This window comes from Melanerpes formicivorus, unplaced genomic scaffold (assembly GCF_026170545.1).
Source record: "Melanerpes formicivorus ecotype bairdi unplaced genomic scaffold, bMelFor1.0.p_v2 SCAF_45, whole genome shotgun sequence".
Taxonomy (NCBI): Eukaryota; Metazoa; Chordata; class Aves; order Piciformes; family Picidae; genus Melanerpes; species Melanerpes formicivorus.
The window spans coordinates 1555727-1575000 of NW_027142397.1; the positions used below are offsets into that span (position 1 = coordinate 1555727).

The 19274-nt window shown below is 55.3% G+C and overlaps 1 protein-coding gene across 7 annotated transcripts in view; it reads right to left on the reverse strand.

Annotated features, from left to right (window-relative positions):
• Positions 1-5043: 5043 nt before the first annotated feature.
• Positions 5044-19274, reverse strand: part of SRRM1 (serine and arginine repetitive matrix 1) — a 21228-nt gene continuing 6997 nt past the window's right edge. For 3 of the 7 annotated variants that reach the window (XM_068159129.1, XM_068159136.1, XM_068159135.1), the window contains 14 exons: positions 19077-19189; positions 18461-18661; positions 17339-17554; positions 16315-16434; positions 14187-14458; positions 13613-13693; positions 13200-13286; positions 12376-12520; positions 12076-12117; positions 10958-11062; positions 9831-10295; positions 8897-9083; positions 7841-8044; positions 5044-7351 (listed from right to left, as the gene is read on the reverse strand). In XM_068159129.1, coding sequence (XP_068015230.1) covers positions 7247-7351; positions 7841-8044; positions 8897-9083; positions 9831-10295; positions 10958-11062; positions 12076-12117; positions 12376-12520; positions 13200-13286; positions 13613-13693; positions 14187-14458; positions 16315-16434; positions 17339-17554; positions 18461-18661; positions 19077-19189 — 2343 coding nt within the window. In that variant the 3' untranslated portion in view covers positions 5044-7246. The remainder of the gene's footprint in view (positions 7352-7840; positions 8045-8896; positions 9084-9830; positions 10296-10957; positions 11063-12075; positions 12118-12375; positions 12521-13199; positions 13287-13612; positions 13694-14186; positions 14459-16314; positions 16435-17338; positions 17555-18460; positions 18662-19076; positions 19190-19274) is intronic. The other 4 variants (XM_068159131.1, XM_068159130.1, XM_068159133.1 and 1 more) reach the window with 4 other exon arrangements.

Sequence of the window (19274 nt, forward strand, 5' to 3'; positions counted from 1 at the left end):
TAGGAGAGCAGCTCCAGCCTCTTGTCACCTCCTCGGGACCCTCTCCAACTGAGCCAGCTGCAGGGGGCTGCTGCCCCCCCAGGCCAAAGCTCTTCCATGAGCTTTCCACATCATGCCAGGCAGAGGCTGTGCCACCAGGCAGAGCCCAGGCAAGCTCCACTCAGAGTTTACTTGCAATGAAACCACCTTGCACCGGAGGTGTCAGCCCCACCTGGGGCAGATCATCTCCCCAGGCCACACTGCCAGCCCTGACACTGCTCCCAGGGTGGCAGCCAACAAACTCTCCCCTGCAGCGCTGGCTTTGGGTTCTGTTACCCTGAACGACCTCTGCAGCAAACAAAAGCAGAAGGCAGCTGAACAAAGGGGCACCTGTGGCACAGGGTGGCTGCTGTCACCCTGAGTCACTCTGCCCTCTAATCCCAGCTTCACCCAGCCAGATTAGGGCGTCAGATGCTGACTCCCCAGCCCTGGGTGCCAGCCACCTCCCATTATAAACCTGGGCACTCCCAGCTGAGGAAGCCTTCTGGCAGCACTTCCCCTCCCTGGGACGCTGGGGGCGGCTCTGGGGCAGTCAGTCCCTCAGGCACAGCCCCCTGGCAGCTACAGGAGACCCCAGCACTGCACAGCTCAGCTCATGGCTTGATATGAAAGACTGAGGGGAGAAAAACCTCAAACCCAAACAACCCAAACCTCTGCTTGCCAGGGGCACCTCTCCAGAGGAGGCTCCACCACCTCCCTGGGCAGCCTGCTCCAGGGCTCCAGCTCCAAAGAAGTTTCTCCTCATGTTGAGGTGGAGCCTCCTGGGCTGGCAGCTGCAGAGCCAAGGCAGAGCTAAACCTGAGCAAGAGAAACCATAAACCCAGCTGCTTCTGGCAGCCAGACCCTTGCTGGAAGCAAAGAAGGGACTGCAAGAGAAGCTCTGTGTGTGTGTGCGTGTTCAGCAGCAGAGCAGGACAGAGGCAGTGTTCTTGCTGTACTTTCAGCAGCTGCTTATCTGATTTCCCTGCCAGAAGAGCTCAGATAAGAGCCTCTGTCGCAGGACATCACCTACCGGCGGCCAGGGGGTGGGGAACGATCTCCCTCCTCTTGGCTGAATGGACTCCCGCTGGTCCGACAGCTCCCCCCGAGCACAGCTGAAGCTCAAAAGTCAAACTGCCGATGAAAGTCTGGCAGCACACAGCTGCCAGCGCCACTGCTCTCCGAGTTAATCACCTCTCGATTGTCCCTGCGGAGGGACCACAGCCGCTTACGACAGGGACTGAGCAGCTAAGTGGATCACACAGGAGGCAAAGCGAGGAAGCTGGGAAGCCACACGGGGAGGTGACAGCAGCTCCCCCTCTCCCTGCCACAGCCTCTGCCGCAGCTTTGACTCCAGCTGAGAGCAAGCTGAGTGCTGCCAGTGCTGTGCCAGCCCAGCTGCACACTCACCTGGCATCCAGCAAAGGGGCAAGGCCAGATGAGCCTCGGCTCCTCAGAGCCTGCTCCACAGCACAGCTCAGAGCACCGAGCACAGCCCCCTGCCTCGGAATCACAGCCCCCTGCCCCGGACTCACAGCCCCCTGCCTCGGAATCACAGCTCCCTGCCTCGGAATCACAGCCCCCTGCCTCGGAATCACAGCTCCCTGCCCTGGAATCACAGCTCCCTGCCCCGGAATCACAGCCCCCTGCCTCGGAATCACAGCCCCCTGCCTCGGAATCACAGCTCCCTGCCCTGGAATCACAGCTCCCTGCCCCAGACTCACAGCTCCCTGCCTCGGAATCACAGCCCCCTGCCTCGGAATCACAGCCCCCTGCCTCGGACTCACAGCCCCCTGCCTCGGAATCACAGCTCCCTGCCCTGGAATCACAGCCCCCTGCCCCGGACTCACAGCCCCCTGCCTCGGAATCACAGCCCCCTGCCTCGGAATCACAGCCCCCTGCCTCGGAATCACAGCCCCCTGCCTCGGACTCACAGCCCCCTGCCTCGGAATCACAGCTCCCTGCCCTGGAATCACAGCTCCCTGCCTCGGAATCACAGCCCCCTGCCTCGGACTCACAGCCCCCTGCCTCGGACTCACAGCCCCCTGCCTCGGACTCACAGCCCCCTGCCTCGGAATCACAGCCCCCTGCCTCGGAATCACAGCCCCCTGCCTCGGAATCACAGCCCCCTGCCTCGGACTCACAGCTCCCTGCCCTGGAATCACAGCTCCCTGCCTCGGACTCACAGCCCCCTGCCTCGGAATCACAGCCCCCTGCCTCGGAATCACAGCTCCCTGCCCCGGAATCACAGCCCCCTGCCTCGGAATCACAGCCCCCTGCCCCGGACTCACAGCCCCCTGCCTCGGAATCACAGCCCCCTGCCTCGGAATCACAGCTCCCTGCCCCGGAATCACAGCCCCCTGCCTCGGAATCACAGCTCCCTGCCTCGGAATCACAGCCCCCTGCCTCGGAATCACAGCCCCCTGCCCCGGAATCACAGCCCCCTGCCTCGGAATCACAGCCCCCTGCCCCGGAATCACAGCCCCCTGCCCCGGAATCACAGCTCCCTGCCTCGGAATCACAGCCCCCTGCCTCGGAATCACAGCCCCCTGCCTCGGAATCACAGCCCCCTGCCTCGGAATCACAGCCCCCTGCCTCGGAATCACAGCCCCCTGCCTCGGAATCACAGCCCCCTGCCCCGGACTCACAGCCCCCTGCCCCGGAATCACAGCCCCCTGCCTCGGACTCACAGCTCCCTGCCTCGGAATCACAGCCCCCTGCCTCGGAATCACAGCTCCCTGCCCTGGAATCACAGCTCCCTGCCTCGGAATCACAGCCCCCTGCCCCGGACTCACAGCTCCCTGCCCTGGAATCACAGCCCCCTGCCTCGGAATCACAACTCCCTGCCTCGGAATCACAGCCCCCTGCCTCGGAATCACAGCCCCCTGCCTCGGAATCACAGCTCCCTGCCCTGGAATCACAGCCCCCTGCCTCGGAATCACAGCCCCCTGCCTCGGAATCACAGCTCCCTGCCTCGGAATCACAGCTCCCTGCCTCGGAATCACAGCCCCCTGCCTCGGAATCACAGCTCCCTGCCCTGGAATCACAGCCCCCTGCCTCGGAATCACAGCTCCCTGCCTCGGAATCACAGCTCCCTGCCCTGGAATCACAGCTCCCTGCCCTGGAATCACAGCTCCCTGCCCTGGAATCACAGCCCCCTGCCTCGGAATCACAGCCCCCTGCCCTGGAATCACAGCTCCCTGCCCTGGAATCACAGCTCCCTGCCCTGGAATCACAGCTCCCTGCCTCGGAATCACAGCTCCCTGCCCTGGAATCATCACAGAACGGTTTGGGCTGGAAGGGACCTCCCAAAGGTCACCCAGTCCCACACCTCTGCAGGGAGAGCCTCCACTAGGGCAGGGTGCTCAGAGCCTTGGGAGCTCCAGGAGGCAGGGGATGAAAAGCAGATAGGAGTGGAGATAAGCAGCTGGTGACTCAGGCACTGGATGTATTTAAAGAGCTTCTCCTGGGACTAAGATTAAAAGGCTCACAGAGGTCACCAAACCCAGAGCAGAGCAAGATTCAGCCAACCACGGCCTGGGCTGCATCCAAAGCAGGGAGAGCAGCAGGGCAGGGAGGGGATTCTGCCCCTCTGCTCTGCTGAGAGCCCACCTGCAGCACTGCCTTCAGCTCTGGTGCTCCCAGCGTAAGAGGGACCTGGAGCTGCTGGAGTGGGTATAGAGGAGGCCACAAAGATGCTCAGAGGGCTGCAGAACCTCCTCTCTGGGGACAGGCTGAGGGAATGGATTGAAGCTGGAGGAGGACAGGCTGGGACTGGAGAGGAGGTAGAAATTTTTGGCAGACTCTGGCACAGGCTGCCCAGGGAGGCTGTGGCTGGCCCCTCCCTGGAGGTGTTCAGGGCCAGACTGGATGAGGCCTTGAGCAGCCTGGGCTGGTGGGAGGTGTCCCTGCCCATGGCAGGGGGCTGGAACTGGATGAGCTTTGAGGTCCCTTCCAACCCAAAGCATTCTCTGAACCTATGAAGTTGTTAGCTCCTGGAGAAGACAGCAGCCCTAAGAGTGAACTTCAGCAGCATTTGTGCTGCCAAGAAACATCCCAGGGGGAAAGCAAAGGAGGAAGCTAAGGGCTGAGGGCTGGGTTCTGCAGCTCCACAAGCAGCAGGTTCACTCAGATGGACTTTTTCAGCTGGCTTTGTGCAGGAAGCTCTTGGCATTTATTACAGACATTTAACAACAGAACTCAAGGTGCCAGAGGTGGACAACTAAGTTTGCAAGCACTTTAGCATACAATGAGCTTCTGCTGAGGGACAAAAGGTTCAGCACAAAAGGAAGTGCAGCAGAAAGCCACTTCAAAGCTAGCCCCTTCCATCCATCACCTCCACACCACCTGCTTCAAGCCCTACCAGGAGGTCAAGCCCAAAGGACCAGGACCAGAGCTCTACACTGCCTTGTGCACATCACATCTCCTGCAGGTGCAGCACACCACCCCTTGGAGAGGCAGAGCCCATTCCTCCCCCAGAGGAAGCTCAGGCTTCAAGATTTGCTTCCCAGAAGCAGAGCTTGGAGGATTCAGAAACCACCTGGGACAGCAGCAGCAACCCAGCAAGTCCCAAAGGTGCCCAAAGAGAACAGCAACCCCCCCAGGCTTCCCTCCCAGGAGCCTTCAGACCTGCACCTCCACAGCCACAGCTTGGGGCCAGGCTGATGCAAACCTGCAGGAAAGGGTTTTGGGGTTGAGCTGCACTTCAAACCTTCCCCTTGCTGACAAGCACCAGAAGGGTTGAAGCTTCTACCCAAGCCTAGCAGAGTGCTGCCCAGCTTGGAGCTGGCTTGAACTCCTGCTTTGCAAGAGCATCCCTCCAGACACAACAGGAGGTGAACAAGGAGCAGCTTCTGCTGTGCCCTGCCCCCAGCACAGGGAGGGGGGCACAAAAGAACCACAAAGCTTCCCCCCACAGTCTCTCAGACACAGGACCTCCCTGCTGCTCCTCCCCAGTGCAGCCCTTCCCCCCTGCCCCAGGGCAAGCTGAGGGGCAGCAGCTGCCCCCAGGAAACCAGCCAGCACCTCTTTAAATTTAGAAATTTATTTGTTTAATCCACAAGCTTTAGAGAGCTTCTGAGTTAAAAATAAAAAACCACCCCAGAACCACCCCAGGGAACAGTCAGAACGTGACAATAGCCAAAGAGGTCCGGGGGGGAGGGCAGGGAGGGCAGGGGGAGGGCTCCTCAGGACAGTCCCAAGCCCACAGCTCTGGGAGGAGGCTCAGAACCACTCTGAGAACCGTCAGGAGACAAAGATTTAGCAACAGGGGGGAGGGAGGGGAGGGGGGGGCAACAACATCTCCAACACAAAGTCTCAGGGAGCTGAAGGAAATCTTTTGTTTGGTTGGGGATTTTTTCCCCTCTGTTATTTGCTCTTTTTTTTGTCATTTACCTTTTTTTTCCTCTTTTTTTTGGTGGTTGTTTGCTTTTATTTCCTTTTTTTTTTTTAAAACCTTTTTTTTTTTGCTTTTCCTTTCCTTTTTTTTTTGCCTTTCTCTCTGTTTGCCTTTTTATTACTTTTCTGTCTGCTGTTTGTTTACTTTTGCTTCCTTTCCAACTGCTTTCAAATGATTTTTCTGCTTCCTTTTTAGCCTCTTTTCCTGTTTGCTTTTTCCTTTCTTGGCCTTTTTTTTTTTTCCTTTTGTTGTTTGTTTGTTATTTTTTTTCTCCTCTCTTTCTTTCTTTCTTTTTATTTTTGGCTGTTTTCTATGGTGGTTTTTTTTTTTCTCCCCCTCTCTCTGGGGCTGCTGATCAATGGAAACTGCCCTTAAAAAAAAAACAAACCAAAAGCCAAACAACAAAAACAACAACTAAGAGAACATTACAAAAACAAAAAATTACAACTGAAAGATTCCAGTGTTTCCAAACCAGGTCACACAGCCAACAGAACCCCACAGTGTCCTGCTAAACAACATGCTTTCATTTCTGCAGGGTGGTTATCTTGTGGGGATCACTCTCAAATTGCCACTTTGGGGGGTCTTGCTTTCATGGAGAACTACACAGGCAAGAGGAGAAGGCATTCAAAGAGATCAATTCCCCCTCCAATGCACTCAATCCCCCTCCAATGGGTCAATTTCCCCTCTCAATGGATCAATTTCCCCCTCCAATGGATTCAATTTCCCCTCTCAATGGATCAATTTCCCCTCAATAGATCCAATCCCCCCTCCAATGGATCAATTTCCCCCTCCAATGGATTCAATCCCCCTTTCAATGGATCAATTTCCCCCTCCAATGGATTCAATCCCCCTTCCAATACATTTAATCCCCCTCCAATGGGTCAATTTCCCCTCTCAATGGATCAATTTCCCCCTCCAATGGATTCAATCCCCCTTCCAATACATTTAATCCCCCTCCAATGGGTCAATTTCCCCTCTCAATGGATCAATTTCCCCCTCCAATGGATTCAATCCCCCTTCCAATGCATTCAATCCCCCTCCAATGGGTCAATTTCCCCTATCAATGGATCAATTTCCCCTCCAATGCATTCAATCCCCCTCCAATGGATTCAATCCCCCTTCCAATGGGTCAATTTCCCCTCTCAATGGATTCAATCCCTCTCCAATGCACTCAATCCCCAATCCAATGGGATCAATTCCCTCCCTCCCCCCCAAAGGATTCACTCTCCCCTCAAACAGGAGGTCTCTCCCCTCAGGTGACCTCCCCTCCAAACTGACCAATTTCCTTCCAGCTGATGAATCTCTCCCCTAATTCTGCAGTGGTTTTGCCTCCTGGGCAGGCTTCCAAACCACCAAGGTTAGCAGCACAAGATGAAGTAGGTACAAAAAGAGAAGAGGAGGCCAGTGAGAGCCTCCTCCTCCTCCCCTGCCCCCCAAACCAAGCCCACCCCCCAGACTCTGCTTTTTTGGTTTGCCTTCCAAAGGAAGTGGGGAATTGAGAGTGGTGTTTAAAAGCTTCCAAGCCAACCCCTCCTGCTCCTAAAAGCCCCCAAGAGGCCTCCCCCTCCAGCTGAAATGTTTGCCTGGCAATGAAAGAATGTCACTAGCACACTGTGGACACCTTTAGTGGTGGGGATCCAGGCCCTCTGTACAGGGTGAACCTCCAGACCTAAGCAATCCTGACAACAAAGGTTATAGTCTAAAGCTCAAACACATTTAGCAACTGGAAATTGAATTCTGAGTACAAACCAAAACAAAACAAACAAAAAAAAACCCCAACCCCCAAAAATAAAGTCAAAATGTACATTATTATATCAAAGAGGTCTCTGCCTAGGAGGGGGGGGAGACCTGAGCCTTCCTCATGGACCTCAGGGCCTTCTCTCGCAGGTGCTTCTCTAGGTCATCCAGGTTGTCTTCTGGTTCACTTTCTGTCTCCTTCAAAGAAAGAGAGAGAGCAGCTCTTCAGTGCCAGAGGGCTGAGCCAGGCTGCAGCTCCCCCAGCATGGCAAACCTTCCAGTGACATCACAGGATGGCAGGGGACAGAAAGGACCTCTGGAGATCAGCCAGCCCCAACCCCCCTGCCAAAGCAGGGCCGCCCAGGGCGGGGAGAGCCGGGGAGAGCCGAGGAATAAACCAGGAACACATCCAGGTGGGCTTGGAAAGTCTGCAGAGAAGGAGACTCCACAGCCTCTCTGGGCAGCCTGCTCCAGGCCTCCAGCACCCTCACCATAAAGACTTTTCTCCTCATGTTGAGGGGTTGCAGCTTGCAGCCACTGCTCCCTGTCCTGTGCCTGGGCAGCACCCACCAGAGCCTGGCTGGACAGTGAGCACACTGCTGCTCAGACACCAGCACAGGAACACTCACCTCCAGCTACTGGCTCGTCCCAGACCCTTAAGTGAAAGCACATCTACCCAACTCCTACCTTCTTGGGCTCTGGCTCTGGCTCCTGGTCTTCCTGTGCCGAGGTGGTGTCTGGGGCGGCCACCACAGCAGCGGCAGCGGCCGCCGCGGCCGCCACAGCCTTCTCCTTCTTATGCTTTTTGTGCTTCTTGTGCTTCTTATCCTTTTTATGCTTCTTATCCTTCTTTTTCTTCTTCTTCTTTCCACCCCCTTCTTGATCTGAATTCTGTGACACAATTCAAGAGAGACAGGGTGAGGCCCAGTGGAAGGCATCCCTGCCCACGGCAGGGGAGGCTGGAGCTGGATGAACTGTGAGATGGTCTCTGAGGTCCCTCCCAGCCCAACTCATCCCTAAGGCTTTCAGAAGGCTAAAACAAGGCCCCAGCCATGCTGGGCCATTGGACCAAGAACTCTGAAACTCAGAGAGGTCAACATTGTCTTCAGATCTAGGGGAAAGTCACAATCCCAATCAACTGGCAGAGGCACAGGGGTCAGAAGGGCTGCCCCAGAAGCAATCCTAGCAGAGATGCCCTACAGCATGGCTGTGCTGTGGCTGCTTAAACAGAGCATGCAAACTCCATGTGCTGCTCACAGCAACACCAGGCAGAGCTCTTCCCCCTCACTGAGGCTGCCAAGTGGACTCAACTCCCTCTGGCAAAGAGGGGAAGAGTCCCTAGGAAGCTCCCTGGGGAAGAGATAAGGATGCCACATGGAATTGTTCTTTTCCCACCAGGAGTCTTCCCTTCTCCAGGCTGCACACCCCCAGCTCCCTCAGCCTAGCCTCACAGCAGAGGTGCTCCAGCCCTTGGCCCATCTTTGTGGCCTCCTCTGGACTCATTCCAAATGCAGGACTGGAGGTGAGGTCTCAGCAGAGCAGAGCCAAGGGGCAGAATCCCCTCTCTTGCCCTGCTGCCCACACTCTGGCTGCAGCCCAGCACACAGCTGCCTTCTGGGGAGCTTCTTAGCAACCACCACCCCCAAGGCTTTCTTCAGAGCTGCTCTCAACCCACTCTGCACCCAGCCTGGATCTGTGCCATCTAACCCAAGCCAGCATGGCTTTTCCAAGTCAAACAAGTACCCTTGCAGGTGATGGGCTCTGAGTTGGGCTTTTAGCCTTTTTTGCAGGTGACCAGTTGGCAGAGGGGGACCGAGAGCGAGCAGGAGAGGGAGGGCCTGGATGCTTTTTGGGCGCTGGCTCAGGGGATCCCGAAGCAGAGCGCGACGAAGACACTCGCCGGGCGGAGCGCGGGCTCGGCGTGGAGGCCCTGGGAACCACAAGAGCTGGGATTAGGCTCTACTGAGAGACAAAGCAAGACAACAAAACATAGCAAGAGAGCCACCTGAAGTATGAGTGGCCACACTGAAGGCACAGCCCCCCAGCCCCTCTGTGGGGACGCTGCAAGGCGGCAGCCTGTTAAACAGAAGCAGCTCGGCAGCGAGCGAGCGCTGCTTCCCCTGAGGGCTGATGGATCAGCACAGGCAGCGCCAGCAGCAGAGCAATGCTGTCTCCCAGCACCCAGTGCAGACAGTGCCAGACATGGCAGGCAGCTACACTTTTCTCTCTGCAAAAATTAAGCAGCCAGCACCACACTCTGGACCATCTGCTCTGGGAGCAGCCTCACACTACAGGCAAAACAAACCCCAGCCTCTGGAGTGCCAGCAGTTTGTCCTGGATGACCACTGAGGAATCCACTCAGCAGCTGGTGGAGTGCTCCTGAACCTCCCACAATTAACTTCTTAAGAGAAAGCTCATTCTGCTTTAATCAAAGCTGGCAACAAAACTCCTCTCAAGCTTTCTTGTGCCATTAAAAGACCTTTCAGAGCTTCCATGAAGCCTCTTTAATGCTTCTCCCAACGCCTGCACTTCCAACAGATGCTTCCAAACCCAATCGGTGTTACGATGGTGGAAGCTGGATGGAGCCACCAGCAGCACCTGAGCAACCCCAAGCCACGAGAGCCACGGGAAAGCGATTCCCCAGCTCTCCCCAAAGCCCAGAGGTGGATTGGTTTACTTTGTCTTCTTAGGTTCTGGTGTTCTCGACACCCTCCTGATGGGTCTGGTGCTGGGTGATGGAGACTGCCTCCTCTGGGGCGAAGCTGAAGCTCCCCTTCGCGGTGGTGGTGGAGGTGGGCTTGCAGAGGTATGAGAAGCTCGAGGCCGTGGTGAAGGTGAATGCCTTTTGTTCTGTGGTGGGGAACGAGTTTCCCGGTTGGACCTGCTGGGAGGAGACCCCTTGCGGTGCTTGGAAGAGAGGGAGGGGGAGCGGCGCTTGGCGGGGGAGCTCCGCGGCTTGGGAGGCGGGGAGTGGGAGACTCGGCGCTTGGCCTGCGGAGAGGGAGACGCCCTGCGCTTGGGCGGGGGCGGAGGAGAGGCGGTCCTTCTCTTGGGCGGCGGCGAGGGAGAGTAGCGTCGCTGGATGGGCGGAGAGTACCTCCGAGGGGAGGGGGAGCGTCGGCGCGGGGGCGGGGAGGGAGACCTGCAGAGACAACAAAGGCTCAGCTGCCGCTCGGCCTCGCAGCTCGCAGACAGCCGCGGCTCAGGGAATCACCGAGGGGCAGGGGATGGAAGGGACCTCTGGAGGTCATCCCGCCCACCCCCCCCGATAAAGCAGCAGCCCCCAGGGCAGGTCACACAGGAGTGTGTCCAGGCGGGGATGGAAGCTCTCCAGAGGAGACTCCACAGCCTCTCTGGGCAGCCTGCCCCAGGCCTCCACCACCCTCACAGCAAAGTTTCTCCACAGGTTGAAGTGGAACTTCCTGGGTTCCAGTTTGCATCCCCTGCCCCTCATCCTATCACTGGGCAGCAGTAAGAGCTTGGCCCCAGTCTTCCTGACACCCCCCCGACAGTATTTGTAAACACTGGTCAGATCCCTCCTCAGCCTTCTCATCCCCAGGCTGAAGCTTGGCCAAAGAAGGAGAAAAATGAAGTTATGAAGAATTTTTAGAGGCTCAACACCAAAGTTCTTGAGAAGCACCCCCAGGGGGTCACCCAGGCACTGCTCCACGCCCCCACCACCCAGAATCCCCCCACTGCCCTCAGCAAGCTGCCATCACAGCATCTCGTTTTGAGGCCAACTAGCCAAAAGCAGCCACTCCAGGCCAAACCCAACCCAAGCCACCCCAAGCAGCCCAGACTCACCTTCTGCGGGGCAGGGAGGGCGACCGCCGGCGGCGGGGAGGGGGAGCAGGCGAGGGGGAGCGGCGGCGCCGGGCTGGTGGGGGGGAGGGACTCCTCCTCCTGCGGCTAGGGGAGCAGAGAGAAGGCTCAGGAAAGCTGCAGGTGACTCTTCAGGGCATTTCTGGGGAGGGGGGAAGTCTGCTCTCACTGTACAAAACCATCTTGTTTCAGAATCACTGATGGAAAAGCAGTGTGGGCCAGGCCCCATCTCACTGTCAGAGCCCACAGGGCAGCCAGGAGACCAGCTCAGCTCCTGCTCAGCCTGGTCTAGCAGCAGCTCCCTTAGAGGTGCTGGAAGCCCAACTCAGTCTATCTTCTTCTGAAAGGTTGAGACTCCTCAGATCTTTGATGTGTATTTACCCTGCACATGGCTCAGGTTGGAAGGGACCTCAGAGATCATCAGCTCCAACCTCCCCACCGTGGGCAGGGACACCTCCCAACTAGACTCAGCTGCTCAAGGCCTCATCCAGCCTGGCCTTGAACATGCTCAGGGAGGGGGCATCCAATTCCACTCATCATCACCTCATGATGTCCACTGCAAGTGTATTCTAGCTCAGTCTCAGTGACAGGTTGCTCAGAGGGTTATTATAGCAGATTAATAAACCCACCCAGCACCCAGCTCCCTGCACCCTCCGAGACTGTGAGAACACACAGCAAACAATTGCACAAGTGTCAACAATACATAAGAGAAAACAAAGCAGGTGTTCACCACTAGTCTGCTACTTGTTTACTGCTAGTGGTGCCAATATCTGATGAAATGAGGAAGCATTTGGTCGTTTTCAGGCACCAGGAGACGCTAACAACATTAATGTCTAAGCTGTTACAGGCTTGTGTGAATCAAGGAGTGAGCAGCAATGACAGGGGCAGGGCAGGTGCTCCCCTGGGCACTTCCCTGCCACTGAAACCCTCCCAGATCCCACATGTGAAGGAAGACATCAGCCTGAATTGCCCTCTCTAATACTCTGAGTGTGAGTCCATGAGGCAAAGCATGGCCAGCACCCAACTACAACTAAAGAAATGAGAGCCTCAAACGATTCCCTGGATGGAAACCCTGCTGAACAGATAAATTTCTAACCAACCTTTTCATCACTGGTGATTGCCACCTCTTTTCCATCTGCATCCTGACAGCAGTGGAGGGAAAACAAAACAAACAGATCTATCTGCCAGGTGTTGGAAGCCAGAAAGGAACTTCATCAGAGACAGTTCAGTGCAGCTCCCAGCACATGAGCACAACGAGCGCGCCGGCGTGCAACCAGACCGAGCAAGCTAGGCAGGACTTAACCCTGGGCTGTGTTTGCTGACAGGTGCACAGCAGACAGTGAGGGAAGAGATGGAGATGCTCAGCTTAGGGAGAAGTGAGAGGTAAGAGCAGCAATTACCGAGGGGAGGCCTCCTTCTGGTGCTTGCGTGGGGACGGCGAGGGGCTGCGGGAGTGAGAGTGGCGGCGGCGCCGCCCCACCTCCCCGTTCTTCACGTTGGATCGTTTAGGTCTTTCCTCTTCAGATGAGGATGAAGAGCCAGAATCTAGAAAGAAAGAAGAGTCACTCCCTGAAAAGTGAGTCTCCTGGCACTATCACCACAGCTCCTGAGAGGGCTATACTGCAGTGGGAGCTGTTCACTTCCTCTCCCCCGCAGGACAAACAGCCTCTACCTAAAAGCAGCTCAGCTCCAAGTGCTGGTGGAAGTCAGAAGGTAAATAAATGCAGCGCTGGGGAAGAGGATCTGCAGCAGCTGAGCTGTGCACAGGAAGCCTGACTTATTTACACAGTGAGCTGCAGTCACTTGTGGAAACATTACATGGACATAAACTAATTGGACACAGACCTGTGCCAGGCCCAGGTGAATTTACTCATCTCAAGCAAGGCAGAGTCCAAAGTGCTCAGAAATAGCCTACTGCAGGGACAGCTGAAGTGATCCACAGCAGACAGCCTCTGCTGTGTGCTGGTAAAGAGCTCAGAAGTGCAACTTCTGAAGATGCAAACCCACTGCCAGCAGATCTGCCATAACCTTTACAAGTTAGCTTTTCTTCTTCATAAACAGTAATTAAAGTGACTTTTAATTAGGGGTGCTAAACCCACAGCGAAGCTGAGAGCAGCACTGCAGTGCACAGAGCAAAGTGTTTCAATCAGTGTTGGAACTTCCCAAACTGCTCCCTGCAGAAGCAAACTGCAACCCAGTGCTAGGAAGTCCCTGGGAGCCATACCAGATGAAGACTGCTGGTTTTGCCTTCTGTACTGACGCCTCTGTTGAACTGAATCTGCTGCAGCCAGTTTGCCTCCTTTGTCTTCTTCTGAAAGGGACACAGCAGGACACAGTATTTCAACACAAGGTAGGAGTTTGCCTTTTTCAGGCCGAAGCAAAGTCATGGTACAGCAGATCATCAAATGCCAAGGCAGCTTTGAGGCTGCAGCACCCTCTGGCTGAGCTTTTTCTTACAAAGCTTGGGTAGAAACATTTGAGGCAGCATGAGTGATCATTTGGTGACTTCTGACAACTCCTGAGTTCAGTGCCAGTTTGCCAATAGGGCTCAGCACTTTGTCACTGCCTTTACTGTCACCCATGTAGGATTAAAAACCCCACCCAAGCCCAGCACTGCAGGGTGAGGGAGAGCCATACCTGACTCAGACAGCTCTGCTTTCCTGGGTTTTGGAGCTGGTGAAGGAGATTCTCTTTTTTCAGTACTCTTGTGTTTGGGTGCTGAAAGACAGAGCCACAGAATGGGTTGGAAGGGACCTTAAAGGTCATCTAATCACAAGGTCCCTGCAGTGAGCAGGGCCTTCCAATAGCTGAAGGGATCCTACAGGAAGGCTGCAGAGGGACTTTTCATAAGGGAGAGTAGAGACAGGACAAGGGGGAATGGCTTGAAGCTGAGGGAGAGCAGGGTTAGACTGGAGCTGAGGAAGAATTCCTCAGTAGGAGGGTGGTGAGACTCTGGCACAGGCTGCCCAGGGAGGCTGTGGCTGCCTCCTGCCTGGGGATGTTCAAGGCCAGGCTGGATGAGGCCTCGAGCAGCCTAGTTGAGAGGCATCACTGCCCTTAGTGGGGAGGTTGGAGCAGATGAGCTCCGGGGTCCCTTCCAACCCAAGCCACGCTGTGATTCCAGCCCTGCCTGCTCCTGTGCAAGGAGCAGCACAACCCCCGGGAGCTGCGGGAGGCCCCTGCTGCGGGAGGCCCCTGCTGCGGGCAGTACCTGACGCTCTGCTGGGTGACGCGGAGCCGCGGCTCTTCCTTGCGCGGTTGGACTGCTGGGGGGTGGGCGAGCGGCGCGGCTTGGGAGGAGGGCTTGCTGGTGGCGACGGTCTGTGCCTGCGCCGGGGAGGGCTGGCGGAAGGAGACAGCCGGCGAGTCTTGCGCGGAGGGCTGGACACAGTTCTCTTAGGCGGCTTCTTTGGCGGCGAGCGGGAGCGCGAGGAGGAGGAGGAAGAGCTGCTGCCGGATAAGGATGCTGAGGATCTCCTTCTCCTGCAAATCAAACCCAACCTCAGCCTCTGCGCAGCTGCAGAGGCCTCTCCAGCGTGAGCACAGAGCTGCAGTTGTTTGCAAGCACACACACAGAGCCACGGGCAGCAGCGCTCCCAGAACGTGGTGGGCAGCCTTCCACACTCGGCAGGGAGGAGAGGAGAACGACCACCGACCTTTCAGTTACTCTTTTAGCTACACAGTGAGCAAAACCTGGTTAGTGTCACCTGGGCTGGCTGGCTGTCAAGCTACAGACTAGGACTAAGCCTTCCTCCTGGCAGCAATTAGTTTTCCTTTGGGCTCTCAACTTTTGGAGTGTTAGCAGGTGTGACTGCAGAACCTTCAGAACGGATCTTACAAGAGTTCAGTGTGCAAGGACACTGAAAAGTTCTTATAGCAGGGGGGGGAAAAATCCAGACAACAACTTCTAACAGCTCAAGATCCATCTGGTCCATCCCTCTTTAGTCCCTCAGCTCTACTTGGGGCACCTGAAAAAGGAAGGGCCTCTAGAATTCTGCGGCAACATTTGTGGCAAGTTCTGTTGCGATTTGTGTACCTGCAGACTCCACCTTTGGCTGCAGAATCCCTGAGGACCTGGAAAAAAGAAACCCTGCCTTGAGCAAGAGAAACATTGGCTGAAAGGGAGCTCTTCTGCATCTTGCAACATACAGGGTTGACACCTGTCAGAGTTTTCCCCAAGTCACTGTGTGAAACTAACCTCCTCAGAAACTCAGGGGGGTGGGAAACAAGGAGCAGTCATCACTTCTGGCATAGACAAAGTGAAAAAGCAAAGAACAGGCACCAATTTGGCATACAAAACCAGTCAAATCCTTCCTAGAGTGAGCAACAGCTGGACACAGGAAGCACCACTTGAATTCTCTTCCTGTGAAGAGGACTGGAGCCTGTTCTCCTCTGAAGACAGATGTCTGTTCTGCCATTGCTGCAAGGCCACTCAGAGCTTTGCTGCTAGGACAGTTGCTTACTCTCTCAAACAGGTTACCTCCTCCAGCACCACAGAGCAGGGCTTCAAGATTTTACGTGACAGAATGTGAAGAAGCAAAATTCAGGCCAAAATATGTTCTGATTTGCACAGAATCCTGGAATGGCTCAGGCTGGAAAGGACCTTAGAGGTCTTCTACTCCAACCTCCCTGCCATCTCTCAACTAGCCTTGGCTGCTCAAGGCCTCATCCAGCCTGGCCTTGAACACCCCTAGGGAAGAGGCAGCCACAGCCTCCCTGAGCAGCCTGTTCCAATCTTTTATGTGATGAAGTGTAAGTCCTACCAAAGAAAATCTGCCATGGTTGAGTTGATGAGATGGTGTTGGGTGATAGGTTGGACTTGATGATCTCAAAGGTCTCTTCCAACCTGATTAATTCTATTCTATTCTAAAATATCTCCACCAATAAAATCCAGTTGGTGTAGCCTTTATACCCCAGGCAGGGGGAGGAAAAAACCAACAACAAAAAAAACCCAAACCACCCAAACAAAACCAACCAACCAAATAACCCCAAACAAACAAAAAGACTACTAAGACTTAAGGAAAAAAAGCCCTGGGAGCTGTCATGTCAATCCACACTGGGAGCTATCCATCCAGAGCCATCTGAAGGAGTTCCAGTTGTGAACCTGCCACTTTTCCAGCAGGGATTCTCAGCACTGCTTGAGCCCACAAGGACTCATTCCACAGCTGCCACTGCACTCCCCCACAACACACCTCTGGAACACGACCCTGCAGCTTTCACAGCTGCTCACACACCTGCCAGTGCTAAGAGGGACAAGGGCACGCTCGTGGCACTCACTCCTCACCATCCATGCTCCCTTCAGCTTTCCAAATGGCTTATCTCAACGGGGGGGACCTTACCTCCTGACGGGGGAGCGGCTTCTTCTGTGTCTGGGTGGGGGAGGCATTCGCCTGGGGGGGCTCCTTCTGCGCGGAGATGGTCGTCGCCGGGGGCTGGGTCGCCTTCTAGGGGAGTAAGACCTGTCATGATCAGAAAGCCTGGTGAAAAGCAGCTGCCTAACCTCCAAGCTTGAGGAGCTCTATCCTCAGGGCCCTGCAGTGCCAAGTGGCTTCTCTCCAAGTACATCAAAAGGAGCTTTCTGATGATGATGATGCAAAGGGCACACTGAGACTCAGTCAGTGCTTTGAGTTTACCAAGATCTCTCCACTGAGCAGCAAGGTAATAACAACAACAATGTAGTACCCTTGTGGTAACAATCTGATGGCTACAATAATATTTCAAAGTCATTTACAGCACCATCATCATCAAATGTTGAGAATCACAGAACATCAGAGGTTAGAAGGGACCTACAGAGATCATCAAGTCCAACCCCCCTGCCAAAGCAGGATCACCCACCAAATCAAAAGCCATCAGCCCCAACAGTGAGAGGATGAGGGCTCCAGCTGGAAGAAGCTGGATTTAGATGAGACATTAGGAAGTAATTCATCCCCATGAGGGTGGTGAGGCACTGGGACAGGTTGCCCAGAGAAGTTGTGGAGGCTCCAAGCCTGGTAGTGCTCAAAGCCAGTTGGATGGGGCCTTGGCCAAGCTGACTTAGGAGCTGTCCCTGTCCATGGCATGGGGTTGGAACTAGATGATCTTTAGGGTCCCTTCCAAGCCAGTCTTTGTGAAATCTAGAAGAAGACTACACTGTCTAACAAGTGCCATGCCCAGCAGTGAGCTCCCACTCCCCCAGCATCTCCTCATGAACTGACAGGAAGAGAACAACTCCCAAACAGCTTCATCCATTGAATGCATTTCCCATTCGGCCTCAACCAGCTCAACCCTCTCAAAACATCACCACTGCACATCACATCAAGTGGCACACCCAGAAGGAAACCTTCAGTGCTGAGCCTTCACACTCAAGACAGACTGCAGCCCTACCTTGACCGTGATCTGTGACGCCGCCGGGGTCGAGAATGAGACGGAGAGCGGGACCGGGACCTGGAGCGGGACTTGGAGCGAGTTGGGGACCTCTGCCGAGGCTTCTCCTTCTCCTTCTCCCTCTCCCTCTCCCTCTCCTTCTTTGAGTTACGTTCTGGTGAATTTTCCTTAGTCTCTGGTGCAGGAGGTTCAGGTTTAGGAGCTTTTGGGACATCACTGCGAAAAGGAAAGCATTTATAAGCACAAACAAGCCCGAGTGGGCTAACGCTTGAGAAGCTGGGAACACTCTCCTGCCTATCCTCCAAGCAGATGGGAAGTCATCCTAGTCCAAACCTCTGGAAAGAATCAGAACATGGCACAAGGATTCAAAGAGAACAAAAAGTAATAGAGAGGCTGTGCATCAGCTTGCTACAAAACAAAATGGCATTGTCCAAAGTGGGAAAGAGCATCAGCACAGTGAAAGCACAGTGGCAGCACAGTGCCAGCTAAGCATGGGGCCCCCAGAACTCCAGGAGGAAGAAATCATACAATGGCTCAGGTTGACAGGAGCCTCAAGTTGGAAGTGCCCTGCCTGAACCTCCCCGCTACGGGCAGGGACACCTCTCAGCTAGACTCAGCTGCTCAAGGCCTCATCCAACCTGCTGCTGAACACCCCTTAGGCAGGAGGCAGCCACAGCCTCCCTGGGCAGCCTGTGCCAGGGTCTCACCACCCTCCTACCGATGAACTTCTTCCTCAGCTCCAGTCTAACCCTGCTCTCCCTCAGCTTCAGACCATTACCCCTTGTCCTGTCTCTAGCCACCCCCAGGAAAAGCCCCTGTAGGATCCCTTCAGCTACTGGCAGGCAGCTCTAAGGTCCCCCTAGAGCCTTCTCTTCTCCAGACTGAACACCCCCAGCCCTCAGCCTGTGCTCATAGCAGAGGTGCTCCAGCCCTTGGCTCATCTTTGTGGCCCTCCTCTGGACTCACTCCAACAGCCCTGTGTCCTTCTCACTGAAGATCATGAAACAACTCCTTTGGCCACTGCAGGGGGAAGCAGGCATCCCCCCTGGTGAAGCTGCGGACAGGTAACAAGACCATGCCCATTTATCACAGGGCTGTCCCTAGTTCTGCACACACTCTCACCTGTTTGAAGTTGCCTCTTGAACAACAGTCTCCTTTGGCTTCACAGAGGGCTCTGGCTCAGGAGTCAGCTCTTTCTTCTCGGGCGCAGGGGTAGCGCTGCGGCTCTTGGTGCGGTGGTGGGGGCTCCGCGAGTGGCTGCGCTTCCGCTCCCGCCGCACAGGCGACGACCGCCGGCGAGGGGAAGGAGACCTTGACTTGCGCCTGGGAAGAAGAGGAGGAGGAAGCAAAGAAGAATGAAAACCTCATCTTCAGCCCCTAAAAGCTCTTCTGAACCAGGGAGAGTCTCAGCAGCCTTTACAGCGCCTGGAGCACAGGTGGGACTGCTCCAGGTTGTGACAGCTGAGCTGAGAGGTCGAACACACAACAGGAAACCAAACCCTTATGAAAGGAAACCCAACAAAGCCTGGCACTGCCAAACCACAGCCAGCTCCCAGTAACACCACCACCACCACCAAGGTCAAAGCTGCTCTGGCTCCCTTGCAGGACCTGTTCAGTACCTCAAGCCAGCCTGCAAAAATGGCTAAGGGGAACGTTCCCAAAGTTCCACTTGTTGCCCTCTGGCTCCTCACTCTGTTCTGGAGCAAAGGCAGACACCTGGCCTCTGCATTTCCATTACCTTCTTGGACTCCTGGATCTGTCTCTTTTTTCTCTGTTGTCTTTGTCTTCCTTATCTCTCTTCTCCTTGTCCTCATCTTGTTTCTTCATAGAAGCCAGTTTCTCTTGCTCTATCTATGCAACCAAATACAATCACTTGACTCAGAGACACCACAAAGACCTTCCCCCACGTGCATGCTGAACAGCAACACCACCACAA